Source organism: Lampetra planeri, chromosome 3, assembly GCF_965212315.1.
Source record: "Lampetra planeri chromosome 3, kcLamPlan1.2.h2, whole genome shotgun sequence".
NCBI lineage: Eukaryota > Metazoa > Chordata > Hyperoartia > Petromyzontiformes > Petromyzontidae > Lampetra > Lampetra planeri.
Genome location: NC_136109.1, coordinates 10,956,410 through 10,982,566, shown reverse-complemented (window position 1 = coordinate 10,982,566; position 26,157 = coordinate 10,956,410). Strand labels below are relative to the sequence as shown.

At 46.9% G+C, this 26,157-nt stretch overlaps 1 protein-coding gene across 4 annotated transcripts in view; it reads left to right on the top strand.

Moving 5' to 3' along the window:
- LOC144737674 (cAMP-dependent protein kinase catalytic subunit alpha-like) overlaps positions 1-26,157 on the top strand; it is a 105,171-nt gene that overhangs the window by 11,233 nt on the left and 67,781 nt on the right. Inside the window, exon 1 of one of the 4 annotated variants that reach the window (XM_078620528.1) lies at positions 17,152-17,232. The exons of the other annotated variants lie outside the window; for them this stretch is intronic. Within the exon in view, the coding sequence (XP_078476654.1) occupies positions 17,172-17,232 (61 nt within the window). The 5' untranslated portion in view covers positions 17,152-17,171. Of the gene's footprint in view, positions 1-17,151; positions 17,233-26,157 lie in introns of those variants that run through there. 4 annotated transcript variants of the gene reach the window in all.

The window sequence follows — 26,157 nt, the reverse complement described above, 5'->3', positions numbered from 1 at the left end:
ATTAAAGCCTGCGAGTTCCGAATCGGAAGCCCCAGTCCGCTTACCCATTTATTGTGACCCCCCCCCCCATTCCAAGGCGCTGTGCAGAAACGGTGGGCATCCTTGTTTCGCGGGAGAGACCAAGTCAGTCCTGCTATGGGTGCGATGCGATTTCCGGCAAAGTGTTTATTTTGAGACTGGGGGGGGGGGCCAGGGAAAGCGGCTCCCAAGGAGTGCGACCTCTCGAATGTCTCGTTACTAGAAATAAATAAATAAAGGTCTGTTTAGGAGTTGTTGAGTAGGATTGGGAGGGATGGGGAGGTTGCTTTAAACGCAATCGGGTGTATCGCTTCGTTTTTTGTCCGTGAAAGGCTAGCCGCTCTTTCACGTGTGTGGACATCTCGTCGGCCTGCGAATAGATGAATAAACGTGACCCTGGCTCGCGTGGCCGCGTTCCTCGATTGACCGCGAGTCTGCGCTGGTTTTTTGGTTAGCGTTCGCACCCACGCCCGACTTTCAGTTGCTCGCGAAGAGGGGGCGGGCGCGAGGCGGGATGTGTTGTTTATGGTGATGTGTTTTTTTCCCACATTAGTTTTAGGGGTTTCTTGGACTTTGCAGTTGTAAACAGTAAAGTCAAGTTCTCACCCCGCCCACCCCCCCGTTAACGTCAAAACAAAACTGTGGCAAGAGGCCCAGGATGGATTTCGAGAGCCTGCATTCTTTGGCGCGCAATTTATTATATTTTTTGGGGGGCGTAGCAACATGGACGGCTCTGGAAAAACAAAAACACTTTCCCCCCACCACGGCAAGGGTTTGTTTTTAGGTTCATTCGTCGCTCAGGTAGCGTCGTTAACCCCCTTTAGCTTTTGCCCCTCCCTAGGGGTTTGGCTGTTCGGGGTCCGAGCTCACGGTTTTGTTCGCCCGTAACGTGGCGGAAGTTGTTGCGTTCCCGAAGAACACAGCGATTATGCAAAAATTGCGTCGTAATAAATAACGTGTCATAAAGCAACAGTCTGCGATGACGCACGAGATGCGTAACGCAGGGCCCGAACAAAGGCCGAGGCGCGTGGTGGGTAGCAGTTAGAAGCATCCAGCAGCATCCCAATGCTTTGTGTGATGCTGTGCCGAGGTAGCCGTAACAACCGCTTATTCCTACTCGCGTGAGACGCAGTTCTGTCCGCTCAATCGCGTTATGTCCAGTTCGCTTCCCGTGTTTTTTTTTTTAGATTGACCAACACCTCACTTATCTTGTCGATAGCTCTCTTATCTTTGGCCTTCTTTAATCTCACCCATCTAAACTGAAACTGAAACAGTTTTTTATATTTTAGCTAGGTAATGCCTGCTGAGCAATATTATAGCTCTTTTTCAGAAGCGACCTGGCGATCACAAATAATAGCCCAATGAAGCGGCTTATCATCACCACGTGGAAATTGATTGCAGCCAAATACCCTAAACGCGTGATGTTGAGTCTAAATGTGGAGGGAAAAACCGGAGGACCCGGAGAAAAATTCCATGCGACCGCGGGTGCAATATGCAAACCCCAAATATACAGCCGTCAGGGTCGGGATCGAACCCATGACCTCCATATACCGGACGAGCTAGTTAACATCTCGCCACTGCTTCAGCCTAATTCTGTACCTCTTTGTGTCTCTGCCAGCAAGACATCTCTCTCAGTTTGGCCATAACTCGTAGGGCCACTCCCAAGGACCTTCGTGGCCTATACCCCCCAACTCTCCCTCCCCCCCCCATCGTGCAACCAGTTAAATTAGCACCACATGCGAGCGCCTTCCAATCGTTGACACAAGGACCCGTTTAAAATCCAGGTATTGTTCGATTTGCCCCTTCCTGCCTCCAATGTCACTACGTAAAGTGACCCTCACTACTTCGTGGGTAGTTAACCATAGGAGATTCACTGAAAGACCGATGAGCTCTGTAATTAACACGTACTGGCTCGAGGCTGCTGATAGAGATAAGCCCCAAATATTGCTTGAACGGGTGTGGGCACACTTGGAGTTTTTAGGGTGTTTGTGCATGTGGGTGTGCGGGTGTGTGTGTGCGAGTGTGTGTGTAGTGGGGAGCGGTAGGGTAGCGGTTAGCGCGCTGTGCTACGAACCTGGCGACCCGGGTTCCATTCCCGCTCACGGCGACCAGTGACGATTATCTGAACCGGCCCTGAGCTTCCCCTAGGTCGACTCAGCCTCAAATGAGTACCTGCTGCGATATGTGTAAACATCGCCGCTAGGGAGACAAAGGCGGGCGGGCGTGGTGTTGGCCACCCACCCCCTTGTGTGCCGTGCCGGCCTTTATAGGTGCTCGCTAACAGCACCTACCCCGACAGTCTGTTCAGGCTATACGGGGGATCTTTGTCTTTGTTATGTGTCTTTATGGGGAGTGCTGGTTTAGTGGTTAGCACGCTACGCTATGAACCCAGAACCCGGCAGTGACCCGAGTTCAATTCCCGCTCACGGCCACCAACACCAATGACAATTATCTGAAATGGTCCTGGGCCTCACCTAGGTCGACTCAGCCTAAAATGAGTACTTGGTGCAGTGTGTAAAAACATCGCCACTGGGGAGACAGGTCGTCGGGCCTGGTGCTGGCCACCTACCCCCTCGTGTGTCTTTGTAGTCAGGGGTGTACAGCTGGTGCATCTACCAGTCATCTCAGTCAGTCAACCCATGGCACCTGGGTCTGTCCCGTGACCTCCTGCCAGCAAGCCTTCGACACTTCACGTGGCCTCAAAGTGCACCTGGCCTGGCACAAGCGTCGTGGTGACGTCACCGCCACTTAGTAGCGAATGGCGAGTGTTTGTGTGTGTATATATGTGTGCCTGTATGGGGAGCGGATAGTGCGCTGCGCGACGAACCCGTGACGGCGTCGTCAGTAGTTCCCAGGCAATCCTGCGGAGGGTGCCACCTCCACAGAAATATCGCCTAACCCAGGGGTCGGCAACCAAAATAACAAGAAGAGCCATTTCTTTCCAATTCGGTACAAAATTCAGTATTTCAAGAGCCGCAATGCATCTGAGTACATACTGTACATACGTACATATCGTCAAGAAGCAGCCCGTAAAGAGCCGCATGCGGCTCCGGAGCCGTAGGTTGCCGACCCCTGGCCTAACCCTAACCCCCCCCCACCCAAACTATTGTAAAGAATTCAAATGCAATGTGGCTTTTTATATCGCCGTCGACATGCGAAAAAAACCCAAACCTCCAGATGCTCTGCAGGATAGTGGGCTCATTTGTGAGCTGGAGTCTCGGTCATAGGCAGAGTTAGAAAGGAAGGCCTCAATCATGGACTTGAACAGGGTCTTGAAGTTGACTGCATGGTTGCTGCTGCTGCTGCTATTTGTATTTTACCAGGTAAGAAGCGACCTGGCCATCACAAACGATAGCTCAACAAAGTGGCTTATCATCATGTGGACATTTCAAGTAGCCAAATACTCTCTAAAACGCGTGATGTTGATTCGAAATGTGGAGGGAAAAACCGGAGGACCCGGAGAAAAATCCATGCGACCACGGGGAGAGAAACATGCAAACTCCAAAGGGTAAAAACCTACTACTATACCGCAGGCGTCAGGGTCTTGATCGAACCCACGACCTCCTGTATACCCGGCGAGGGAGTTAACATCTCGCCATCGTGGCTGGGAGCTACATACTATGGGGACCGCAGGTGAGAAATGAGTGACCACCCATTAAGTGAATGTTGACTGGGGAGCCTCGAAAGAAGCTCTTAAATTCCTCGAGTGGAGAGTTCATGGAGGAGAGTAGAGTATGTATGGTTTGAATACATGGAGTGCCTTGAAGATCCTTAACATGTATCTGGGACTTGATTGGGGAACCACTCAGAACCGTCAAGGCACACACGTGTAACTCGCTCGTTACTGGATTGGAGATTCTAAATTAAACCCGTTGTTTTTAAGCTACAATTCCACAAATGGAAAACCTTGCCTATCAGCGGTGCGACAATGCAGTGTTTTACTAACGATCGGTTACTAAGGCTCATGATAACAGGCATTGAATCACGTGTGAAAGAACCGATAATTGTCTATTCATGCATTTTATATTCAAGTGATATGTTGCAACGTTCTGACCCGTCCTCTACTGGACATCTGTGAAAAAGAGCTTTGCGGCTCATCGGATTCCTCCTCCAGTATAAATAAATATTCTGATTCTGATGTCACACGTAGGCTAATGGATTGAACAAAACTCAACAAAGCAAGAAGACATCAAAAACCCCAAAACATCAACAAATGAGATGGTAAAAACCATATGACAAAATAATGATTTTGGTTTAATTTGAATCAGCGGCCCTGAATTGCGACAATTTGTCAATTTGTCCAGGGTGGTGAATCGTTAAACCCCTGTTGTCAGCAAGTTTCACATTTGGTGACACTTTTCAGAAAACCGGAATAACAGCAGCAGCAGAAGCATCTGCAGAAGCAGTAGCAGCAGCAGTAGTAGAAGTAGCAGCAGCAGTAGAAGCAGCAGCAGTAGCAGCAGTAGTAGAAGTAGCAGCAGCAGTAGAAGCAGCAGCAGTAGCAGCAGTAGTAGTAGAAGTAGCAGCAGCAGTAGAAGCAGCAGCAGTAGTAGAAGTAGCAGCAGCAGTAGAAGCAGCATCAGCAGTAGCAGCAGCAGTAGTAGAAGTAGCAGCAGCAGTAGAAGTAGCAGCTCGGGATGATTCTCATTTAGTTTACTCTCAAAATGTTGTGATGCCAGCTGTCAGCATTGGGCTGGGTACAGCTCGCTCAGGTGGAGGGGCGAGGGGGGTAGAGGGGGAAACCCACCCTCACACCTTGCAGCCCCATGACGAACAGACACCTGGCAAGCCGTGGTAGGGTCACCCATCCAAGTACTAACCAGGCTCAACTCAGCTGAGCTTTCGAGATGTGACAAGATAGGTCGCATCCTCAGCACTGCCGTTTCCTGGTACACACCCCTCAGCCCCGTGACGAACAACAAACACCTGGCAAGCCATCGTACGGTCACCCATCCAAGTAATAACCAGGCTCAACTCTGCTTAGCTTCGGAGATTTGATATGATAGGTTGCATTTATGATGATTTGGTCATAGGCACCACATCCCTAACAACGCAAAACTAAGCTAGAACCTAAACTAATTTTTATTTTACCAGGTAACGCCCATTGAGCTATATGGCTCCTTTTCAGAATTGACCTGGCCACATATGATAGGTCAACGAAGTGGCTCATCATGTGGACATTTCTAGCAGCCAAATACTCTAAAATGCATGGTGTCGATTCCAAAACTTGGGAGAGACAAACCGGAGAACCCGGAGAAAAACCCATGCGACTACGGGGAGAACATGCGAGCTCCAAATATGCAAGCGTTAGAGTCGAGCGCCTCTTCCTCCTGTAGGCACGATTTATTTGGCTGTTTTCTGTGTTGGCAAGTGGTGTACAACTTTCATCCATCTTTTCTTGGATTTTCTGTTTGCACATAGTCACTTTAAGATGTTTTCTTGTTCATGTTTTAGTTTTTTTGTTTGTTGCGGTTGCACCCGATTCAAGAGCCGAATGGCTCACAGGGCAAAACCTAATAAATGAAACTTGAAACTTTCATCGTCAAAGATGGCTTAGGACAGAGGGGAGTAAGGTGTACTTCCGTGAGCCAGCGCTGGTGAAGTCAGGGGCTTGGTGGATCACGCAGATTCGTCAAACTTCCATCGCAAGGAATGGCACTTCGGGTAATGGCGGCACTGCTTGAAGGCCATCACCAAACGTGTGGTGGGATTATTTGGCTGCTCTGAATCTCAAAATGATGATCAGCCACTTGGTTTAGCTATCATTTGTGGCCAGGTCGCTTCTGAAAAAGAAGCTAAATAGCTCAGTGGACTTTACCTGGAATTTTTTTTATTTCCTTTTCCATACTTTGTACTCTTATCGGGTTTCTGTTGTATTGTTTTATTGTTGTTAATTTCTGACCCCATGCCCCTACCTGGACAACCGTGAAAAAGATGCTTCGTAGCTCATCGATTTCTCCAGGATAACTAAAGATTCAGATTTTTATCTGATCTGAGCTTTATCTCACTCTGTCACGAAAAATCGACAAGCAGAGATTTTGATGAAGAGGCAGGAAGAACGCCCCGTGGCATGCAGGCCAGAGGTCGCAACCGGGTGCCCGATACCCGTACCCTACCCAATACCCGGCTACCCGTACCGGGCCGGGTACGGGTACCCGTTTGCGACCCTGGTGTGGCCGGGTACGGGTACGGGTAGGCCATGAGTCACTGCTGAGTAACTGTTTGTCACTCACTTCCCAACGTCTTGTCTCTTCTCACAATTCAAGTTCCTAGAATCAACCCACCCGCGCCTGCAACATGGCTTCATCCCAGAGGTCGCAATCGGGTACCCGTACCCTACTCGATACCCGGCCGGGTACGGGTAGCCGGGTATCGGGTAGGGTACTGGTACGGGTACCCGTTTTCGACCCTGGTGCGGCCGGGTACGGGTAAGGAATCAAAACCCGTTTGCGACCTCTGATGCAGGCACGATTTATATCAGGTTCTGCGCTAAACGGGACATGGCTCTTCACAAGCCACAGTGCGGCTCGTATGCAGCTGCCCATGCTGAATTGGGGCCACCGTGTACAGAGCTATTCACTAGTCCGGGATAACCAACTATTTAAAGAATGTTAATGCGCCCGCTTAAAATAAACTAACACTCAACCCGCCTCACCTCCTTGTGTAAATCTCATCGAATCAGTCGTCTGCTGAATAAATTTCTGGCTTTTTATCTTGGGCCAGGGCCAAAATTTAGTGAACAAGTCTGGTTTGTGCCGGTTTATTGTACTTGGCAAAAACGTATAAGATTTCACGTTGGAGTAATTGTTTTCCAGCCATCGAATGAGATTGTAGTGTAGCTTGGATGACTGCATTGGTTTCCACTCAATTAAAATGCCTTTGATTGTCTACAAATGGGGAGATCAAATGGAAATTGATACTAGTCTTTTCTAGAATGATTGATAATATTTAAGTTGTCATTGGTAGAGAAACATTTTCTAAACCTTGCTTACTGATTCGAATGGATGGCTTCAACATATTTATCTTTGCAATAATCTTCAAACAATGTACATACGAGCGACAAGAGGCTAATGGGTCTGTGGTTCTTCCAAGTCTGTTCCTTATGAAAAGTTTTCAACACAAATAGTAATTGTTGCATCGTTCCATGAATGAAATATTTTCACTTCTGTGTGTACACGGAGTGAAAAGATGGGCTACTTTTGTTTCAAGAGCTGATCTTTGATGATGCCCACAGTTACAACATATGCTCCCGAAGCATTCCTTTTACTGGTAGGAACCTACTGGTTACACCAGCCCACAGGGGATTATTGTGTCCGTCGTACAGGGAAGGGCTAGGTGGGGAGGGAGGGGCTGGGTGGGGAGGGGCTGGGTAGGGTGGGGGTGGGGAGGGGCTGGGTGGGGAGGGTGGGGCTGGGTGGGGGGTGGGAGGGGTGGGGCTGGTTGGGGAGGGGCTGGTCACCCCGTGGTGCCCTTATAAAACTCAACGTTTAACCGACTCACGCCGGCTTGTGCCCGCCCTCACAGTCGGCCATATTTGCGGAATACACCACGCCGTCGTTGACCCTGGCCATTGACCGAGCAACCCAACGTTCCTACTAGCTCCCTCCGCAGGAATGTGTTTTTCATACGGTGAAGAGCAGAGTTCAGTTAAAGTGTAACATCTGGAACTTTGTCTTCATCTGAGAAAAAAAACTTGTATTTGTTGTTGTAATGTTCTGACCTGCCCCCTAACTGGAAAAAAAATAGATTTATAGCTCATCGGATTCCTCCAGTACAAATAAATATTCTGATTCGGATTGGCGGAGACGGAATCACTCGTTTAGCGGCGGAAATTTCAAGTTCGAAATAACGTTTTGGACGAGCGGCATCTTCGTCATACGTTACGCTTTGAAGAAGTTATCCAACTCGATTTTTGTAGTGATCATCCAACACTAACCCCCCCCCAACTCCGGGCGCGTTACTTAACACCGCTAACCCAACGCTCACCCGAGGACTGTGAACCTCGGCATGTAAATAGGGCGACTGTGCGCTAAGCGAGCTGGCGGCGACGGCGAAACCGCGAGCCTCGTCGCTACCCCCCCGCGAAAAGAGCATTGGAGAGAAGCTAATGAGCGTAAAAATACAGCCCAAGAAACGTAGCCCTAGGGGAGGTAGGGGGGTGGTGGTGGGGGTCGAGTGTGGGACATGCGTGCGGTCCGCCCTCGGCCGGTGAATTCAGGAACATTTTGAAATCGGAGTTTGCAAAAAATAGACGTGGGATGTGGCCTCGCCAAGTTAAACCGTTGGTACACAACAGCGCCATATTAGGCTTAAGGCAAACAGTGAGCCGCTTGTTCAGCAGTCTTAGCGTGCACACACACGTGCACGAGGCCCTCGCCTGCGGAGCCCAACCATACATCCTCACAGCAAGCAGCGGCAGCGGCTTTTGGCTGGCTGTCGAACAAAGACGGTCGCCACACCGCGTGGCACTTTCAGATGCGCTTCTGCGGCCGTACCTGGAACGCTCTTCCTCCCAAAGATTATCAAGCCGCTAGGAGCTACGCACTTTAAAATCGACATTGAAGACTCATTTTTGTAACAACTGTTTAGTTTGTTGTCCTTCCCCCGCACCACCCATTGGCATGGCTGACTACGTAAGCAGTTCAATGTGCATACACGCAAACATGCTTTTTATGGCGATATATCCTGATCGTGACGTGTAGAGGGATTATCAAAGTGCTTAGGAAAGAATGGACACACGTCGAATGAACATTTGTTACTCATGTACGTACGTTGAACTTCTTTCGCACCGAACGTAGCAAAACCGCGCTAATGAGAGTTTCATCAATTAATGAAATAATCGGAGAGTGCAGCTCCTAAGTGAGCGGGAAAACCCCTCTGACCAAGTGAGTTTCTTTTACCCGTGGTGGTAACAAGAGCCGAAGGTGATTTCCATCACAGCAAGAGGTGTGATTCGTTACCGTGACAGAACCGGCCCTAGACCTTTGGGGGCCCTAAGCAAAATTTGGTTGGAGGCCCCTTTGATGTATGATTTTTTTCACCCACTAGCTAGCAGTGACTCTGCTGGCCACGGGGCCCTTTGCAATTGCAAGGGTCGCTTAGTGGCTGGGCCGGCTCTGTACCATGGGATGGGTCCTTCTATCAAGCCTCGCATGTCACAGATTCGGCTGTTTTGAATTGATGGTCTATGTATGTATGTTGAACTTTGGCACCGTACATAGCCAACCGTGCAAATCGGAGGTGCAGGGGAAGGACAAAGAACTAAGATTTGCAAGCTTAAATGTAGTGTTTCAGTATGTGAATGTCGATTTAAAGCTTTCGTGACTGCAGGGATTCATCTTCTTGGTTCTTTCGGTAAAGTCACGTAGAATGGAAATAATAAAATAATAAAAATAAAACATACTAAAATAATTCTCACGACGTTTTGGCCACAACGCAAGTAGCCGTCCTCAGGTGGAGAACAGGTCTGTCGAGGAGACAGACTCTGAAGTCGGACTCTGTCTCCTCGACAGACCTGTTCTCCACCTGAGGACGGCTACTTGCGTTGTGGCCGAAACGTCGTGAGAATTATTAAATTATGTTTTATTTTTATTATTTCCATTCTACGTGACTTTACCGAAAGAACCAAGAAGATATGTGAATGTATTTATTTTAAACTAATTTTATTCTATTTTACCAAGCTCTGTAGCTCTTTTTCAGAAGCGACCTGGCCATAAATGAGAGCTCGACGAAGTGGCTGGCTTATCACGTAGAAATGTATGTTAATCAAATACTCTAAACGCATGATGTTGATTCTAAATGTGGAGGGAAAAACCGGAGGACCCGGAGAAAAATCTACGCGATCACGGGAGAGAGACACGCAAACTACAAATATACAGCAGGCGTTAGGGTTGTGATCGAACCCATGCCCTCCTGCATACCAGATGAGGTCTTTAACATCTCTCCACCTGTGACACCCAATATGGTTCATATTATTAGGTTTTTCGGTAAAGTCACGTAGGTAAAAAATAAAAATTAATAAAAGTAAAATAAAAATAAAATAAAAATCACGACGTTTCGGAGGCAACACAAGCTTCCGTCTTCAGGTGGAACCCAATATTGGTGTCGTAGCGTTATTGATTTAGCGCTCCGATGCGTTTCCGGGTTGTACCACGAAACGTTCGGCACGATGTCCGACGTTTCCCTCCATGGGCTGGGAGCTTCTTCGGGAACTGAATTCAGTTGAATTCAAATTTTAGATACGCGTGTTATAAGCGGGAGAAAAACGTTTAGTTCAGTCAAGTTCTTCGTGTAGATTATCCAACGTGAACGGGACTTTCATCGCGTAAAGAGTAGCGTTGCTATTAGGGACTTGCCTAGGAGAAAAAAACGGCTCATACCAATCGAATGGTTTTCTCCCAACCTTGGAGACACTCGGCAGAAAAAAAAATAATTCGTCACATTTTCAAACGGATTTTGCCCTTACGCACTGCCAATTAAACACATCTGAAGTGAATCTCCCGTTGGAGAGGGTTACGCAATACATGCGTTTGCGTGATTTTATTTTTTTCTCCCCTTGTTAGTAGCACCAACAGCCAGCAGTGATGCTCAGTTTTACAGCCGCGAAGGGGAGCCCGGCTTTGCCCCCCCCCTCCCCAAGGCCCCGTTATCGCTCGTAAAACACACCTGACCTTGTGAATTTCTCAGTGCGAGTGCACTTCTGGCATCTGCCTTTGTCCTATTCCCCCCTCGCCACACCCAGTTCGGTACGTGGCAGCAACGCTGCCAATTTTCACTTAATACTTATCTTTCTCTTCGTTCTCCTTGTAGTTCCCAGGGCATAATAACAATAAGAATGTTTGCCACGCAACGGATCGAGTGGGCATCGCGTTCTGTTGGAACGCCGCGGAAAAAAAGTTGCCACTGCAAAAAGTTACACGCCACACGCGTGTAATCTCCAGCGCTTTCCAACGCATGTCCTGCCCTCAGAAGTACAGTGTTAGCGATAATAATGTTACTAAAAAAAGACTCAAACTTTTTATTTTACCACGTAAACATTCCTGTCGGGAAATGGCAACATATTGAAAGACCTCCCCTCACTGAATTGTGGTCTCCCGTGCCTCTCTCACAAGAGAGAATTCGGAGTCTAATTTGGTTCTCGCGTGGATAAATAAGGGCATGGATCGATCTCTCGGGAGAGGCTGAACCCTGGATTCGTTGTTCCTGCGTTCTCGTGAATAGCACTTTCTTAAAGACCCACACTGGGCACAAGCACAGAAGGCTAAAGAAACACCGATTTGTTTGTTTTCAGTTTTGAAGGGTTGAAATGCCATTCTCTCCGGACCGACATTTGAGCTGCTCTCAAATCTCAAGAGTGATGATTATTATTAGTATTAAGGCTTCATTTCCCACCGTATAATTTCCGGGTCGGCGGGCAGACTTGAGTCCAGTGTGTGGTACGGTCGTGGCGAGTAGCAGCAATCGTAACAAGAGGCAAAACCACTAGGGGTAAGTGGTGTGTGTGGAAATGTTCTGGGTCACCTACTGGAACAGGACAAATCCCAAATTAATTCTCGCTTATTATAGGTGAAAAAGAACGCGCTTCAAATCGCCACGAGGCTTTGCATGCTATTTTGTTTAACCACTTATACGGAGCTCACATTTACAGTATTTTTTTTTATATTCAGAACTTCACTTTACAGCTCTCGTTTACGTGGTCGCGTGCACGCGCGCGCATATGGTTTTTTGTTTGTGCGTGCGAAGAGCTCCTTCCTCCCCCCCCCTTTTGGAAAGGACACATTTCTGTCGGAAACGACCACGTACACGCACAAGCATACGTACTCAGCCTCGCTCGCTCGCTCGTTCGTAGCCCGTAGCCCTGCGGTTGACGCTTCCAAGTCCAGTAGACTCTCCATTATCTGCATTCCGTTTATCTGATTTGCGGATTAACCGCGCGGCACCTGAGATTTTAACGTAAATGAATAACTCGTGGATTTTCCCCTGAGCCCAAATTAATAATCTAAAAACAGTTCTTTGGTTTTTCGGTAAAGTAACGTAGGTAAAAAATTAAATAAATAAAATTAAATTGTTTAGTTGTTTTAATTCTATTGTATTTTATTTATTTACACTTTTTTCCTGCTTAACTTTACCGAAAAAACCCAAAGAGTATAAATCCTTGCAGTCACGAACACTTCAAATCTAGAACTAAAAACTGTTGTACATTGTTATTCTTGGACATGTGTATTACAAGTCACATGCTTAAACAAACAAATCCACGTGATCGCCCCTACAGTACAGTAGTTGCAATATCTTTACAACAGTGGGCGGAGTTTGTTGATTGCCGTGGCTCTGCTGTCGTCCACTTAGTGGTCAGAGTCTTCTACGAGGGAGGAGGAAAGTGTTATCACTGAGCACGCGCATCAATCCATTCTTTGACTCCACATCTTTGCTTTGTTCACTAACAAACTCAATTTTCTTCATGTAAACGTAATTCATACCTATTCTAGCGTTTTTTTGACATAGAGATCTACCGAAAATGGTTATATTTTTGGATTATCTGTGATGTTGAATTATCCGTGGCCGCCCCCCCCCCCCCCCCCAGTCATTGGCATGGATAATCGAGAGTCTACTGAAGTTTCAAATTGGGGGGAGGTGAAAAATGACAAAACATAGAATCACGGTCCAGTTTGTGTTTAATTTTTTATCTTGTGTTTTATTTTTAAGCGGCGTGGGTATTTATTTTACTTCTAACCTTAGCTGGCTGTATCTGAACCGGTCCATCCGGAACAGATGCAGTCGTGTCGAGTGTTCAAATGCGATTTCGCTGAGAGACGGCAGGATCGTGAATAACGAGGGAATATTCTGCCCGGTTGGACAACGCCGGGAGTGTGATCTAAGGAGGCAATGCGGTGAAACAGGGTCGGGGGGTAACAGAGAATGAAATACAAACTTGAAAGTAGCAGCTCTTCCCCGTATAGCCTTTGTCTTTGCATCAAAGATAAAGATCCCACGTATAGACTTCACAGACTGTTGGGGCAAATGCTGTTAGCGAGCACCTATGAAGGCTGGAACGGCACACGAGGGGGTGGGTGGCCAACACCACGCCCGGCCGCCTTTGTCTACCCAGTGGCGATGTTTACAGACCACACCAGGTACTCATTTGAGGCTGAGTCGACCTAGGGGAAGCCCAGTAAGTTCAAAAGGCGCATAACAGATGGCAGTGGTGGCATCTGCATCTGCAGAATATGAAGAACCAGTGGCATTTACATCTACAGGAGATTATACAACTTTTAAAGCCATTCCCCGTGTTGAGTATACATACCGTACAACATGTTTGAACAAATTGACTTACAAACAGACCTCTGGAACCTAACTCGTTCGTGAGTAGAGGAGTCCCTGTACAGGACAGTGAATACAATAACTTTTTACAGTAGGATATTTATTTTTGTCTATTTGTATTCATGCCAGTTTCACATAGTAAACACATTTAAAACACTAAAAACGTGTCCACAACATCTAAAAACATAACGTTATTCAAGAATGTGCAAAATTAAGCTATTTTAAATAACGTCGGATAGTGATTATTCGACGTTTTTGAAAATCCTGCGCCCCCTTTCCCCAAAAGCCGCCCGATAATCGATGATCTATTGGATGTTCAAATTTTTTATAGAATGTATGTACGTTGAACTTCTTTCGCACCGTACATTGCCAACCGTGCTAATAGGAGATCCAGGCGAAGGACAACAAAGTAAACACACAAACAGCAGTTCGAAAGAAATTAGTTTCGATCTAGATGATTTACAAGTGCAGAGCTTCAGTGGCTTCCTAATGTCGGAAGGAAGAGCATTCCAGACGGCCGCGGAAGCGCATCTGAAAGCGCGCGATGCGACGACCGTCTTTGTTCGATGGCTAGCAGCTAAAAGCCGCGGCGAGGACGACCAGAGTTTGCGTGATGGTTGATGCTCCTTGACGAGATCAGCAAGGTATTGTGGTTCATTTGTGGCAATCACTTAGTGTGCGTAATGAGCGCGACCTTGCAATGCATTCGTTGGGCAACCGGAAGCCAATGCAGCTCGGCGAGCACTGGAGGGACATGGTCGGATCTTGCAGTACTCGTCACGGCACGTGTCAAAGAATTTTGTACAAGCTCAAGCTTGATAATGTTTTTGCCAGACGTTACCGTAGAGTAGTGAGTTGCAATAATCGAGCCTTGTCGATACTACGCTGCAAGCCGCCGTGTTGGCTACGTCGAATGTGTTTTAGAGCCCTGATATGAAAATTTCAGGACCTGACTAACGCGCCCACACATGGACGTGTGGGCGCGGTAAAACGTTCCCCGCGGAAACCTAGGCACGATTGTAGTTCCCTACGGTTTAGGGAAGGAACTCGCAGTCTGCAAGATGTGGGGAGCTGCTCCACCGGCTAAAAACGAGGCATACAGTGGCAGCGGAATGATTCATCATCAATTCTCTAAGCTTTTCGAAACATTAATCTGGAAAATAGCTTTATAGTTCATCAGATTCCTCCAGCATAAACAAAGATTATGGCAAATCGCCCGATGATGCTGGATGTAATTACCAGCGAAACGTCGTATTCAAATTGTAAATGTTGTGGATTTACTCTGCAACACACCGGTGGGCCGAAGTAGTATCTGATTGTCGCGTTGTTTACGTGACAAACCTTCCTGGCTGTGTCGGGCGGTGGAGGGTTACGACACATTTATACTCACCCAAAAACCTTTATTGTGAATAATATTGGTCGCGAAAGCCTACGTGTTAAACATTATGATTCTATCTTGATTTGAAGCTTTCGTGACTGCCGGAATTCATACTCTTTGCTTCTTTCGGTAAAGTCACGTAACTTTACCGAAAGAACCAAAGAGTAATACGGTTCTGCTTGAATAGCGTGCATGAGAATGAAATGTTTACTAGAGTCTCACACGTGTGTGTTGCATACGGTCAGGGTGGAGCTATGGTACACTGTTAGCGAGCTGCTGCGCTGTGAACCTGGCGACTCGAGTTCAATTCCTGGCCATGGCTCACAATCAGCGGGGAGTGATGCCGTAACCAGTCCTAGGTCGCCCCTGCCACCTTCACCAACCGGAACTGACCGGCGTAGCAGAGTTATGATCAATCCTCGTCACCAACATGACGTGGGGAGATGCCTTCATCCAGCAAGTGCATTGACAAACGTCAGTAAATAATGATAAAAGAATTACAATTGTTGTATGTAGTGGGCTCATGTCGCTCCAGGTGCCACTAGAGGACACTACGATTCATCACGGTGTTGCGAAAACAATTGATTAATCACATCCCCCCCCATGGGTCTCAGGATAATTTGCAAATGTAATGTACCAACAGCTTGTCTCGTGCGTCTGAAACGAGTCGCCTTTACGCCTTTCAGCGTACGATCGAAAAGCAATAAAAGCATTCACCATTTTAACACGTAGGCTTTCGCGACCAATATTATCCATAAGAGGTTTTTTTGAGTTGGATTGCCCAAGTATAAATGTGGTGTCGTTAAACCCCTCCACCACCCGACACAGCCAATTAGTAAGGTTTGTCATCTTCTTGGTTCTTTCGGTAAAGTCACGTAGAAGGGAAATAATAAAAATAAAACATTATAAAATACAATTCTCACGACGTTTCGGCCACAACGCAAGCAGCCATCCTCAGGTGAAGAACAGGTCTGCCGGAAAGACAGCGTCAGAAGAACAGGTCTGTCGGAAAGACAGCGTCAGACGCTGTCTTTCCGACAGACCTGTTCTTCACCTGAGGGCGGATGCTTGCATTGTGGCCGAAACGTCGTGAGAATTGTATTTTATTTTTATTATTTTATTTCCCTTCTACGTGACTTTACCGAAAGAACCAAGAAGATGAATCCCTGCAGTCCCGAAAGCTTTAAATCAAAAGGTTTGTCACTTCAATAAAACGTGCCAATTCGTTACTAGTACGGCACACCGGTGTGTTGTCGAGTAAACCCACGACTCGATCTGTAAATGTTGTGGGCTTATTCTCCAATATACCGGAGAGAGAAGACGCCAGCCGCTCATCGTGGGGCCAGGCACGGCCGCCTTGCTGATCGTGATGCAGACTGCTGAGCGTGGTTCGTCATTGTTGCGGAAGATTGTCCCGTAGGTGTCCATTGCACATTTCGTCATTTGTTGTTTCCACTTTTTTCTCTGCCCTGTGCCAATATGCGTCGAGTAGTGGCCACATCTTTCCGCCACCCAATCTCTTATGTCGTCGTCAACCGCTGCACTACTACTGCTCGCACACAGAGACAAAGATCCCCCGTATAGTCTTAACAGACTGTTGGGGCAAGTGCTGTTAGCGAGCACCTATTAAGGTCACGCGCACAGAGCGCGCCGCATTGTACAGTTGCAGACATTGACACAGACTGCAAGGAACCGGACTTGATGAGCGATAAGACGCTAATGCCCCCCCCCCCCCCACGTGCACGGCACAGGTTAGCAGAGTGACTGGCAGACATTGTGCCGACCTCAGCGTATATTATCCCCGAAGACGTAACCGTTCAATTCCTGTAACTGGGAATACAGCCATTGGGTGGTTGTAGAGATGTGGGGGGCTAGGGTGGGGGTGTTGTATAGGAGGCTGTGTATGGGGGGCTGGGTGGTTGTATAGGAGGCTGTGTGTGGGGTGGCTGGGTGGTTGTATAGGAGACTGTGTGTGGGGGGGCTGGGTTGTTGTATAGGAGGCTGTGTGTGGGGGGGCTGGGTGGTTGTATAGGAGGCTGTGTGGGGGGCTGGGTGGTTGTATAGGAGGCTGTGTGGGGGGGGGCTGGGTGGTTGTATCGGAGGCTGTGTGTGGGGGGGCTGAGTGGTTGTATAGGAGGCTGTGTGTGTGTGGGGGCTGGGTGGTTGTACAGGAGGCTGTGTATGGGGGGCTGGGTGGCTATAGAGGTGGCTGTGTGGTGGGGGGGCTGGGGGAGGATGTGTGGGATGCGTTGCGGAGCGTCCCCGGCTGGTCACGACCTTGGTGCTCTCAGCTGCCGTGCGGTTTTCCTGGGCGCCGGCCTCCGACCGTCGAGCGCCGTCCGTTGTGAAAGCGCTCGAGGGGCGTTCGCGTGTCTCGTGTGGGCGGCTCCCTTCACCACCCCCCCCCGCTACCCACAACTCACTGGAAGACAGGCGGGAGTCCTGTGGCGTGCTCGCCATGAGCAGCTGTTTCAGCCTGAAGCTCGCCCGCCGCTCCACCAGAGAGGCAAAGAGCCCAGGTACGAGGGACGGCAAACCGACCAACTTTGTTGTTGGCAGCCGTGAGGGTTGAATTGACGCGTGGTGGGGGGGGGAGCTCTGTGTGTGCTCGCATTATAATTATTAGGGCCTCCTAAAAATATATATTTATACGGCCAGGTGGTTCAGCTTGAGAGCGAGGAGTGACTCGCAATCAAGAAAGTTGCGAGTTAAAATTAGTGGTTTGGGTCGACTCGGCACATCATCACTCCCCGGGGTCGATATTTTTTTACGATGACAAATTTGTGGGAGAAGCCGACAGTGGTTGCGTCTTGCGGATATGCTCGAACCCCTGCCATAGGAATGTGGAATTTCTTACCACTCCCTCGGGGCTGTGAACGGGAGGTGAGCACCGGATCTGCTGCTGCTGCTGGACATCTGTGAACAAAGAGCTTCATGGCTCATCGGATTTCTCGAGGATAAAAAAAAAATTCAGAGTCTGACTATTCTAACAAGAAATCTAAACTTTGACTTTTTTGCTTTATTGTTGAATTGCAATATTGTAGCACTATGATACATATTATTACAGACGATCGGTCGCGATGTGTATTGCTACCAAATTACGTCCCGAAATAATATGTTAATTTTAACTTTGATTTAGCTTTGCAAATCGCATATTTTATAAATATAAACAAGGATAACCTAAATAGACTAGGGAACTACCATAGGGTTATTTTCGCATTGGATATGGTTGCTGGTAATAAAACGTGAAAGGGAAGGAATTGAATATGCAAGGTCCGACCGTGTCCGTCCGATGCGCGCCGAGCTGCATTGGCTTCCAGTTGCCGAACAAATGAGGTCGCTCTCATTACACACAAAGCGCTTGACACAAATGAGCCACAATACCTTGGCTGATATCGTCAAGGAGTGTAAACAATCACCCGAACTCCGGTCTTCCTCGCAGCAGCGGCTTTTGGCTTAACGCGCCTTCAGGTGCGCTTCTGCGGCCGTCTGGTATGCTCTTCCTTCATATCATGGGACCTTCTTCTTGGTTCTTTCGGTAAAGTCACGTAGAATGGAAATAATAAAATAATAAAAATAAAACATAAAATAATTCTCACGACGTTTCGGCCACAACGCAAGCATCCATCCTCGGGTGAAGAACAGGTCTGTCGAGAAGACAGAGTCTGAATAACTCTGTCTTCTCGGCAGAGTCTGAATGACTCTGTCTTCTCGACAGACCGGTTCTTCACCTGAGGACGGATGCTTGCGTTGTGGCCGAAACGTCGTGAGAATTATTTTATTATGTTTTAATTTTATTATTTCCATTCTACGTGACTTTACCGAAAGAACCAAGAAGATGAATCCCTGCAGTCACGAAAGCTTTAAATCGAAAAATCATGGGACCTCCTTTGCCAGTAGCAAAATATGAGAATAGGTTTTCCCCTTTTTACTGGCAACAAAACAGCTGTGTTAAGATGTTAAAACACCAAACTGAAACCTTTTACAAGGAATCATGTCTGCATTAACCACAATACTTGTGGTCGGAATGCAAACAAAAAACATACTTTGATCAAATCAAATAAATCACCTACGTGACTTTACCAAAAGAACCAAAGAATATGGATTCCTGCAGTCACGAAAGCTTCAAATCAAGATTTATACTCTGATAATATATGCATTGTCTTTGAAACTGATTGGTCCACACCAGAGACAGCTTTATTTCGAACGGTGTTAGACCAGAGGACGCCAAAAGGCGCCTTTTCTGTTTGCATTCTGACCACAAGTATTGTGGTTAATGCAGACACGATTCCTTGTAAAAGGTTTCAGTTTGGTGTTTTAACATCTCAACACCTGTTTTGTTGTCAGAAAAAAAGGGGAAAACCTATTCTCATATCTACCTTCGTATATTCGGAAGCCACTATAGCTATACACTTTTAAATCATAATCTAGATTGAAAACGTTATTCTTTCGAACTGCTTTTTGTGTTTAGTTTGTTTTCCTTCCACACCTCCAAATTAGCATGGTTCGCGGCGACGTTCAGTACAAAAGAAGTTCAACATACATACGTATGAATATACAAAAGGGGGCCCCCAAAGCTATAAAAGTGCCAAGCTCCCCTCAATCACAATCTGGCCCTGAGGATTGGACGCTATACCATGGTTCAAACCAACACTTGTGAAATCTGTGGCCATGTGCAAGGCCTCTGCTTACATAGTCCGTTTAAAATGTATGCTTTAGTGAGTTCGCATATGTATATTTGGCTGCATAGCGGGGTAGCCAGTTCATCTTATGTAATAGTGTACTATTAATATGCTGGTGTTGATGAATATGCTACAGCTGTAGATGGATGCCGTGTTGAGTGGTTGGCTGAGATGTCGTCTTTTCCAGCGCGTGTATCCCTTTACCATCGGCTAGCCGGTTACGTTGGCTCGGACTGCAGCCCGTCGTATAACGGGGTTGCCTCCTTGGGCAACAACGACGTGGGCACGTGTTGTGTGGGGGGGGGGGTTCAGAGAGGGAGAGTTGCTCATAAAAAGTAATATACGGCATTGCAATAACAGCTACCCCACACAACCATCATCGACGTCGAGGGCCCTTTAATTCCCGCACCCTCTGCGGAATGCCCCGGCAAGAAGGGAGAGAGAGAAAACCGGCGATCGCCAAAGCACCTTTTTTTCTTCTTGGTTCTTTCGGTAAAGTCACGTAGAAGGGAAATAATAAAATAAAAAATTTTTTTACATAATAAAATTATTCTCACCACGTTAATTATGTTATATTATATTATGTTTTATTATTATGTTTTATTATTTTATAATTTCCCTTCTACGTGACTTTACCGAAAGAACCAAGAAGATGAATCCCTGCAGTCACGAAAGCTTTAAATCGCCAAAGTACCGTTTGAGCGTCGTGTTGCTTCCCAGTTTGCGACAGTTCTGTCCGTTGTGGTGCAATCTCCCCCGTTGCGAAGTCTTGTAATTATAATAGTGCATTATTGCATGAGACGAACTGGCTAATTATTACAAATTAATAACAAAAACATAAAAGTGACGGCGCTAAATTTATAATGATTATACAGGGCAGCCAGGAGCTTGAACTGCTAACCTCTGCAACGAGCTGCAAATGATCAATTATATTAATAATGAATGTTATAAATTTATTTACAATCATAATTATTATAATCAATCTTGATTTGAAGCTTTCGTGACTGCAGGAATCCATCAGCTTTGGTTCTTTCGGTAAAGTCACGTGGGTAGAAAAAATAATAGATCACGACGTTTCGATCGCAACACAAGCAATCGTCTTCAGGTGAAGACGATTCAGGTGAAGACGATCGCTTGTGTGGCGATCGAAACGTCGTGATCTATTATTTTTTCCTACCTACGTGACTTTAACGAAAGAACCAAAGAGTATAATGATACTATTAATTATAATAAATGTGTAATAATACTGTTATAATTATTATTTTTACTTAATTTGTTTACTCTATTAAAGGTTCACCGAGTCTCAAGACTCCTACTCAGAAGGGGCCGTGATGAGCTTTTTTGCAGGCGAGGGTGCAAATTGACTGTATCGGGTGTGGACCAATCAACTTCAAGGACAGTGCACATTATCAGAGTTATGTTCTTTTGTTTGTATTATGACTGCAGGTATTGCGGTCTATGCAAACATGACTCCTTGTAAAAATGTGTCAGTTTTGTTGCCAGATAGAAGGGTAAAAAAACCAATTGTCATTTTGATTGTTTTATTTTTTTAGTTGCATTTGGCGAAAATTTGGACAACGCGATGGGAGCGCACGCGGCCGTACTATTTTCAGATAGAAATCGCACTTTCCCTTGACGTCCGGTGCGAAGCAGGGGGGGGGGGGCGGGGGGCCTGTATTTTCAACGGTCGATCTACGCGCAGTACAGTAAACCTTGTTAATTCGACACATATGGGGCTCTGGCCTTGCCGAATTATCCGATATTACAAATTCTGTACAACGGGACTCCCAGTTCCTCCTGCCCCAATAAAAACATTTCTTCCAAATTTGTTTTCCAAACTCTTCGCACACCATACGCATTGACACACACCCTGCATCAATTCTATCCAAAACCTTGGATTTGTCTCGCAGACTAAGGGAATCATACTTCGGTCCCTTTCTATCACTTCTAGATGTAGGTGTAGACGACATTTCTGAGAGGGTTGGCTTGCACAGAGTGCATAAACAAGGTAAAGTCCAAAGCGACGGGTCTGCACCGACGCTCACCACACTCATCACGCTCACCACGCTCACCACGCTCACCACGCTCACCACGCTCACCACGCTCACCACGCTCACCACGCGCACCGCCACCAGACCGAGTCGTTGTTTTGGCCGTGGCGCACGGCGTCGCCTACACGTGCCAAGCCGAAATTGGACCATTCGGTCCCGCAATTTGCCTCGTAGCGAATTACTAATACACCGTATATATGCCAAAAGTGCAACCGTGCCGAATTATCCCCAATTACGAATTCTTAAATTCCGATATAATGGGGTTTTACTGTATTAACCAGGGCGGCCGCAAGCTTGAACCACGAACGCTCGCGACCGCGCTCGGCTACGCGGCTCGACAAGGGAAGACCAGGCCCTTTGGCGTGACGTTTGCGTGACCTTCCAGAGCCGCGCGTCCGGTTGTTCCCTCTGAAACATTAATGCCTCTGGGCTTAGCCGCAGAGATGCCAAATCGGCATTGTTGAAAATGCAGGACAGTGTGTTGAGCTACGTGAATGCTACGTTTGAAGGGTGTGTGAATACCCCTACAGTTATTGTACAGTGGTCATATGTGTATGGATGTCAGGAACAGATGTAAGGGAATGGTGCCGGGATATTAGATCTAATCTGGTATTTGCGTAGCGCGTACAAATTGTAAGAGTTATGCGTTTCCTCTCTCTTAACGCACCGGTGTGCTAAAGTGGCACCTTTTGTGTGCGTGACGCCCCTTTGACACGTAGGCTTTCGCGAGCAGTAGTATTCATAAACAAGGTTTTTGGGTCAGGTCGCGTTATTTATAAATGTCTCGCAACCCTCCACCACCCGACACGGCCAATCAGTAAAACATGTGTCACGTTGACAAAAGACGAATAGTTCACTGCTTTAGCCCACCGGTGTGTTGAAGCGTGAAACCACAACTTTTACAATTTGAGTAGTGCGACGTTTCGCTGGAAATTACATCCAGCATTTTCGGGCGATTTGCCAGAATAGTGAAGCCATCCACCTGCTTCCGGTCTTGAATATTGCAGGATGACGTCATCATTGTTGAACCCCATCAGGATTTGAGATCAGAGGCAGGGATGGGGGTCTATGCAATTATGTAATAGATCAGTAACCAGCCACTTAGCATGTGACTCACCTGTAAGGAATTGCGCAATATGGGTTGTGTATTACCTAATAATACGCTTCCAGGCTGTGCTGATTCTTTAGCTATCACAGAGATTTAAATGATTTGGGCTGAAGTAGTCTTTTGTCAACGTGACACATTGTTTTACTGATTGGCCGTGTCGGGTGGTGGAGGGTTGAGACACATTTATAAATAACGCGATCTAACCCAAAAACCTTTATTATGAGTGACACCCCTTACTAATTGGCCGTGTTGGGAGGAGATGGGTGTACGAGGCACTTACATTTACTCGATCTAACCCAAAAAAAACCCACTTTTTTTTCTATCATGGGTGCGTAAGCGCATGTAACTTATCGTTTCAAGGTGTTCAATTACAAACAATTTCAGCTTAAACAAGCAAAACAAGAATCAGCCACGTCCTTTGAAGCCCTTTAAAGTTGTCCGAGCGGGTGCAGTTTGGAGACGATTGACAGCTGGGCGAGACTTTAGCGGCGCACGTAAGTCGGTGATGCTGGGGTTAAAGTGCGCTCTTGCTGTGCAACGTCGGAGAGGCGCGGGGGGGTTGACGCCCACGGCTCTGCCGAGCCATCCACAGCCTGCAACTTGCAGACGTCTGGGAACGTGAAAGGATCAATTGGAGTAAACATCACTTTTGTTGCAAGCCTTTTGTAAGATGATACCCGTCTGTAAAACATCGCGGATTCGTGATGGCCTTGCACTATTAGAATGTCGCAAATACCAAGTGGGCTCTGTTATTATCATCATTAATGTCGGTTTCGCAACCGGAAGCCAATACAGCTCAGCGAGCACTGGATGGATAACGGTCGGATCTTGCAGTACGCGTTGAGACAGTCTTCTCCTCATAGTGACCTGCTGATTTGTAGGCGGGCCGCCCATCCAGGCAGTGGCGTAGCCACCGAGTGTACAGGCGGTGCACCGGCACAGAAGGCCCCCCATGGGCTGGAAGCGGTGGGCGGGGTGGCCCAGGCACCTGGCTACCAAGAGGCTGGAAATTGGGGGGGTGGGTGGGGCGGGTGGAATTTCATTCTGTGCAGCAAGGCACCATGCCAATGACCGAACTGAAGCCGACTTGGCCCCGGACATCTGACGAGGTCGGGCGCAAGACAGTTCCGAGTTCTCGCCCCTCATTCAACAAGATGTTTTGTTGGCGCGTTTGGTGCAGAACAAGGAGCGGTCCGGAGAATACCCACAGCATGTGAAAAGGACAACGTGCTCTCGACACCGCACGGATGTCACGGCCTACTTGCTACACTGCCGACACCTCGTAGCCGCTCCCCCCTGCGAGTGAAACGGTTGCAAAAACATGTTGTGGTTTGCTAAATATTTGCTATATATTATTGGCAAATAAATACATATCTTGTTTGCAATTTTTTTCATAGTTATTTAAAAATATTGCAAACAATAAGTATGTTGTTGTTTGCAAATAAATATTTTTTGTATATTTAAAACAAATAGCAAACAAGTACATTTTAAAAAATTCTGTTTGAAAAATAGTTTAAATAAATATTTCAAAGATTTTTTTTTCAAACAACGCAAAATATTTTTTGCAAACAACTGTTTTGTTTTCACCCAATTAATGATATTTTGTTGTTTGCAAACATTTTTTTTTATATAAAAAAATAGAACATTTTTGCCAAAAAAATCTTTAGTATATTTAGTATTTTTTTAAATATATATCTTGCAAACAAAAAGGTATTTTGTGTTGTTTGTAAAAAATATATTTTTTTTTCTGCAAACAATATTGTGGGTTTCCACCATGTCAAACTTCCCTACGCTTATTATTTTCCGTGGCTCACTGGCGATTGGGCATTTGCTCTTGGCTGGCAGCCAATTGCGCTCGAGTGTTTGTGGTCACATTGGTGGGGTGGCTGGGTCTAAACCAGAGGTCGCAATCGGGTACCCGATACCCGTACCCTACCCGATACCCGGCTACCCGTACCCGGCCGGGTACGGGTACAGGTACCCGTTTGCGACCCTGGTGCGGCCGGGTACGGGTACGGGTAGGCCGTGAGTCACTGATGAGTAGCCGTTTGTCACTCATTTCGGGTAGGGTACGGGTACGGGTCGTCGTTTGCGACCCTGGTGCGGCCGGGTACGGGTAAGGAATCAAAACCCGTTTGCGACCTCTGGTCTAAACGAATCGCGTGAGCCGTAACAGAATGACAGAAGGTACGATATCACTCCGTAAGGGTTTATTTGTTTGTTGTTTGTGTGTCACGAGCCACGCCGCCGATTTCGGCACTACACCACTTGAAAGCAATGATGCTTCCACGCTACTGGCTGAAAAGCACGTCTGTCCCAGCTGTACCTTAAAGACCTGTTGTAGTTGCTTAGCGTGGATCTGCAAGCCCATGAGTTATTTATTTTGTATCGAAAATTGCCCCTCATTACCGCTGCGTTCGAAGGTGCCTCTCTCCAGCGTATTTTTTGCTAATTGCGGAAATCAAGCGACGACAAACTGCTCTTGTTTACGTGAATTAAAATAAGTAAATAAAACCGCAGGGACACGAATGGCAACATTTTGTAACTCCCAAAAAAGGAAGAAAAATCCTTAACGAGCATGGATTATGCAACGCTGTCCGGCGTGCGTTTGTTTTCTTCTTCTACTCGGAAGTATTTATTAATGCTCCTGAAGGACAAAATATGATGATGATAATTTACTTATTTATCTATCTATTTAGGAGGCCACAGTATAACTCTTTTTAGGACTGTCCTGCATTAGAGATTTAATTCGTAAGATGTTTTCACCCAATTAATGACGAGTCGTTTTATACGCGTGGGTGAAAACAACACGCGCGTGCGAGGGGGCCAACGCTTTATCCCCGTACAGATGGAAACGGATGGCGGTTAGTCCGCTTGCTTTACTGCCTCCTATCGGTGAGCCGGGTTATGGAAAGCCCACAGGAAAGGCGTTTCACAACGTTTTCAATCCACCAGCTCTTGCCTCCACAGTGCTATCGATAGCCCTTTCACACTGGTTTGTCTCTCCCAGTATTGAGCAACCCTTTGGTCAGTTTGGCCAGATTGCGATAAAGTTAAAGTCGCTAAAAGCAAGGCAACTTTGCATGAAAGTTTTGTTCATAACGGATCATCTTTATGATAGTTATTCCGGCCCCATCCCCATTCTGGAAGTGTGGACAGACGAACGGACGGACGGATGGACAAGGTTTTTCCTTAAATGGTTTTAACCTTATTTGGAAAGCATTGAAAAGAACACATTAACGTAAAGGAAGCTGTTATCGAATTTTACTTCTCCATGCGTGCGTAGTTTTTGCTTCCCCTGTTGGATTTCAAATCCTGCTTGGGGTTTGTTTGGCCAATTTTCATCCCTCTAGGGGGTCTATAAAATGGATACCACTTTGTGGGAAGTCGGAATTGTTTTTTCGTGAAGAGAGACCGGTCTTCTTCTTTCGTACGGCTGATGTAGATGTATTTGTGGATCGGGCATCACGCCGTTGTACGTTGTACGGTCTGTTCAGAGGGACTGGTGGCTACCATTCATGGCCCTTTTGTAAATCCACTGCTGGATAAAGTCTCCCCGCGCCATGTTGGGTCATGGACGAAGGTTGGTCATGCTGATCGGTG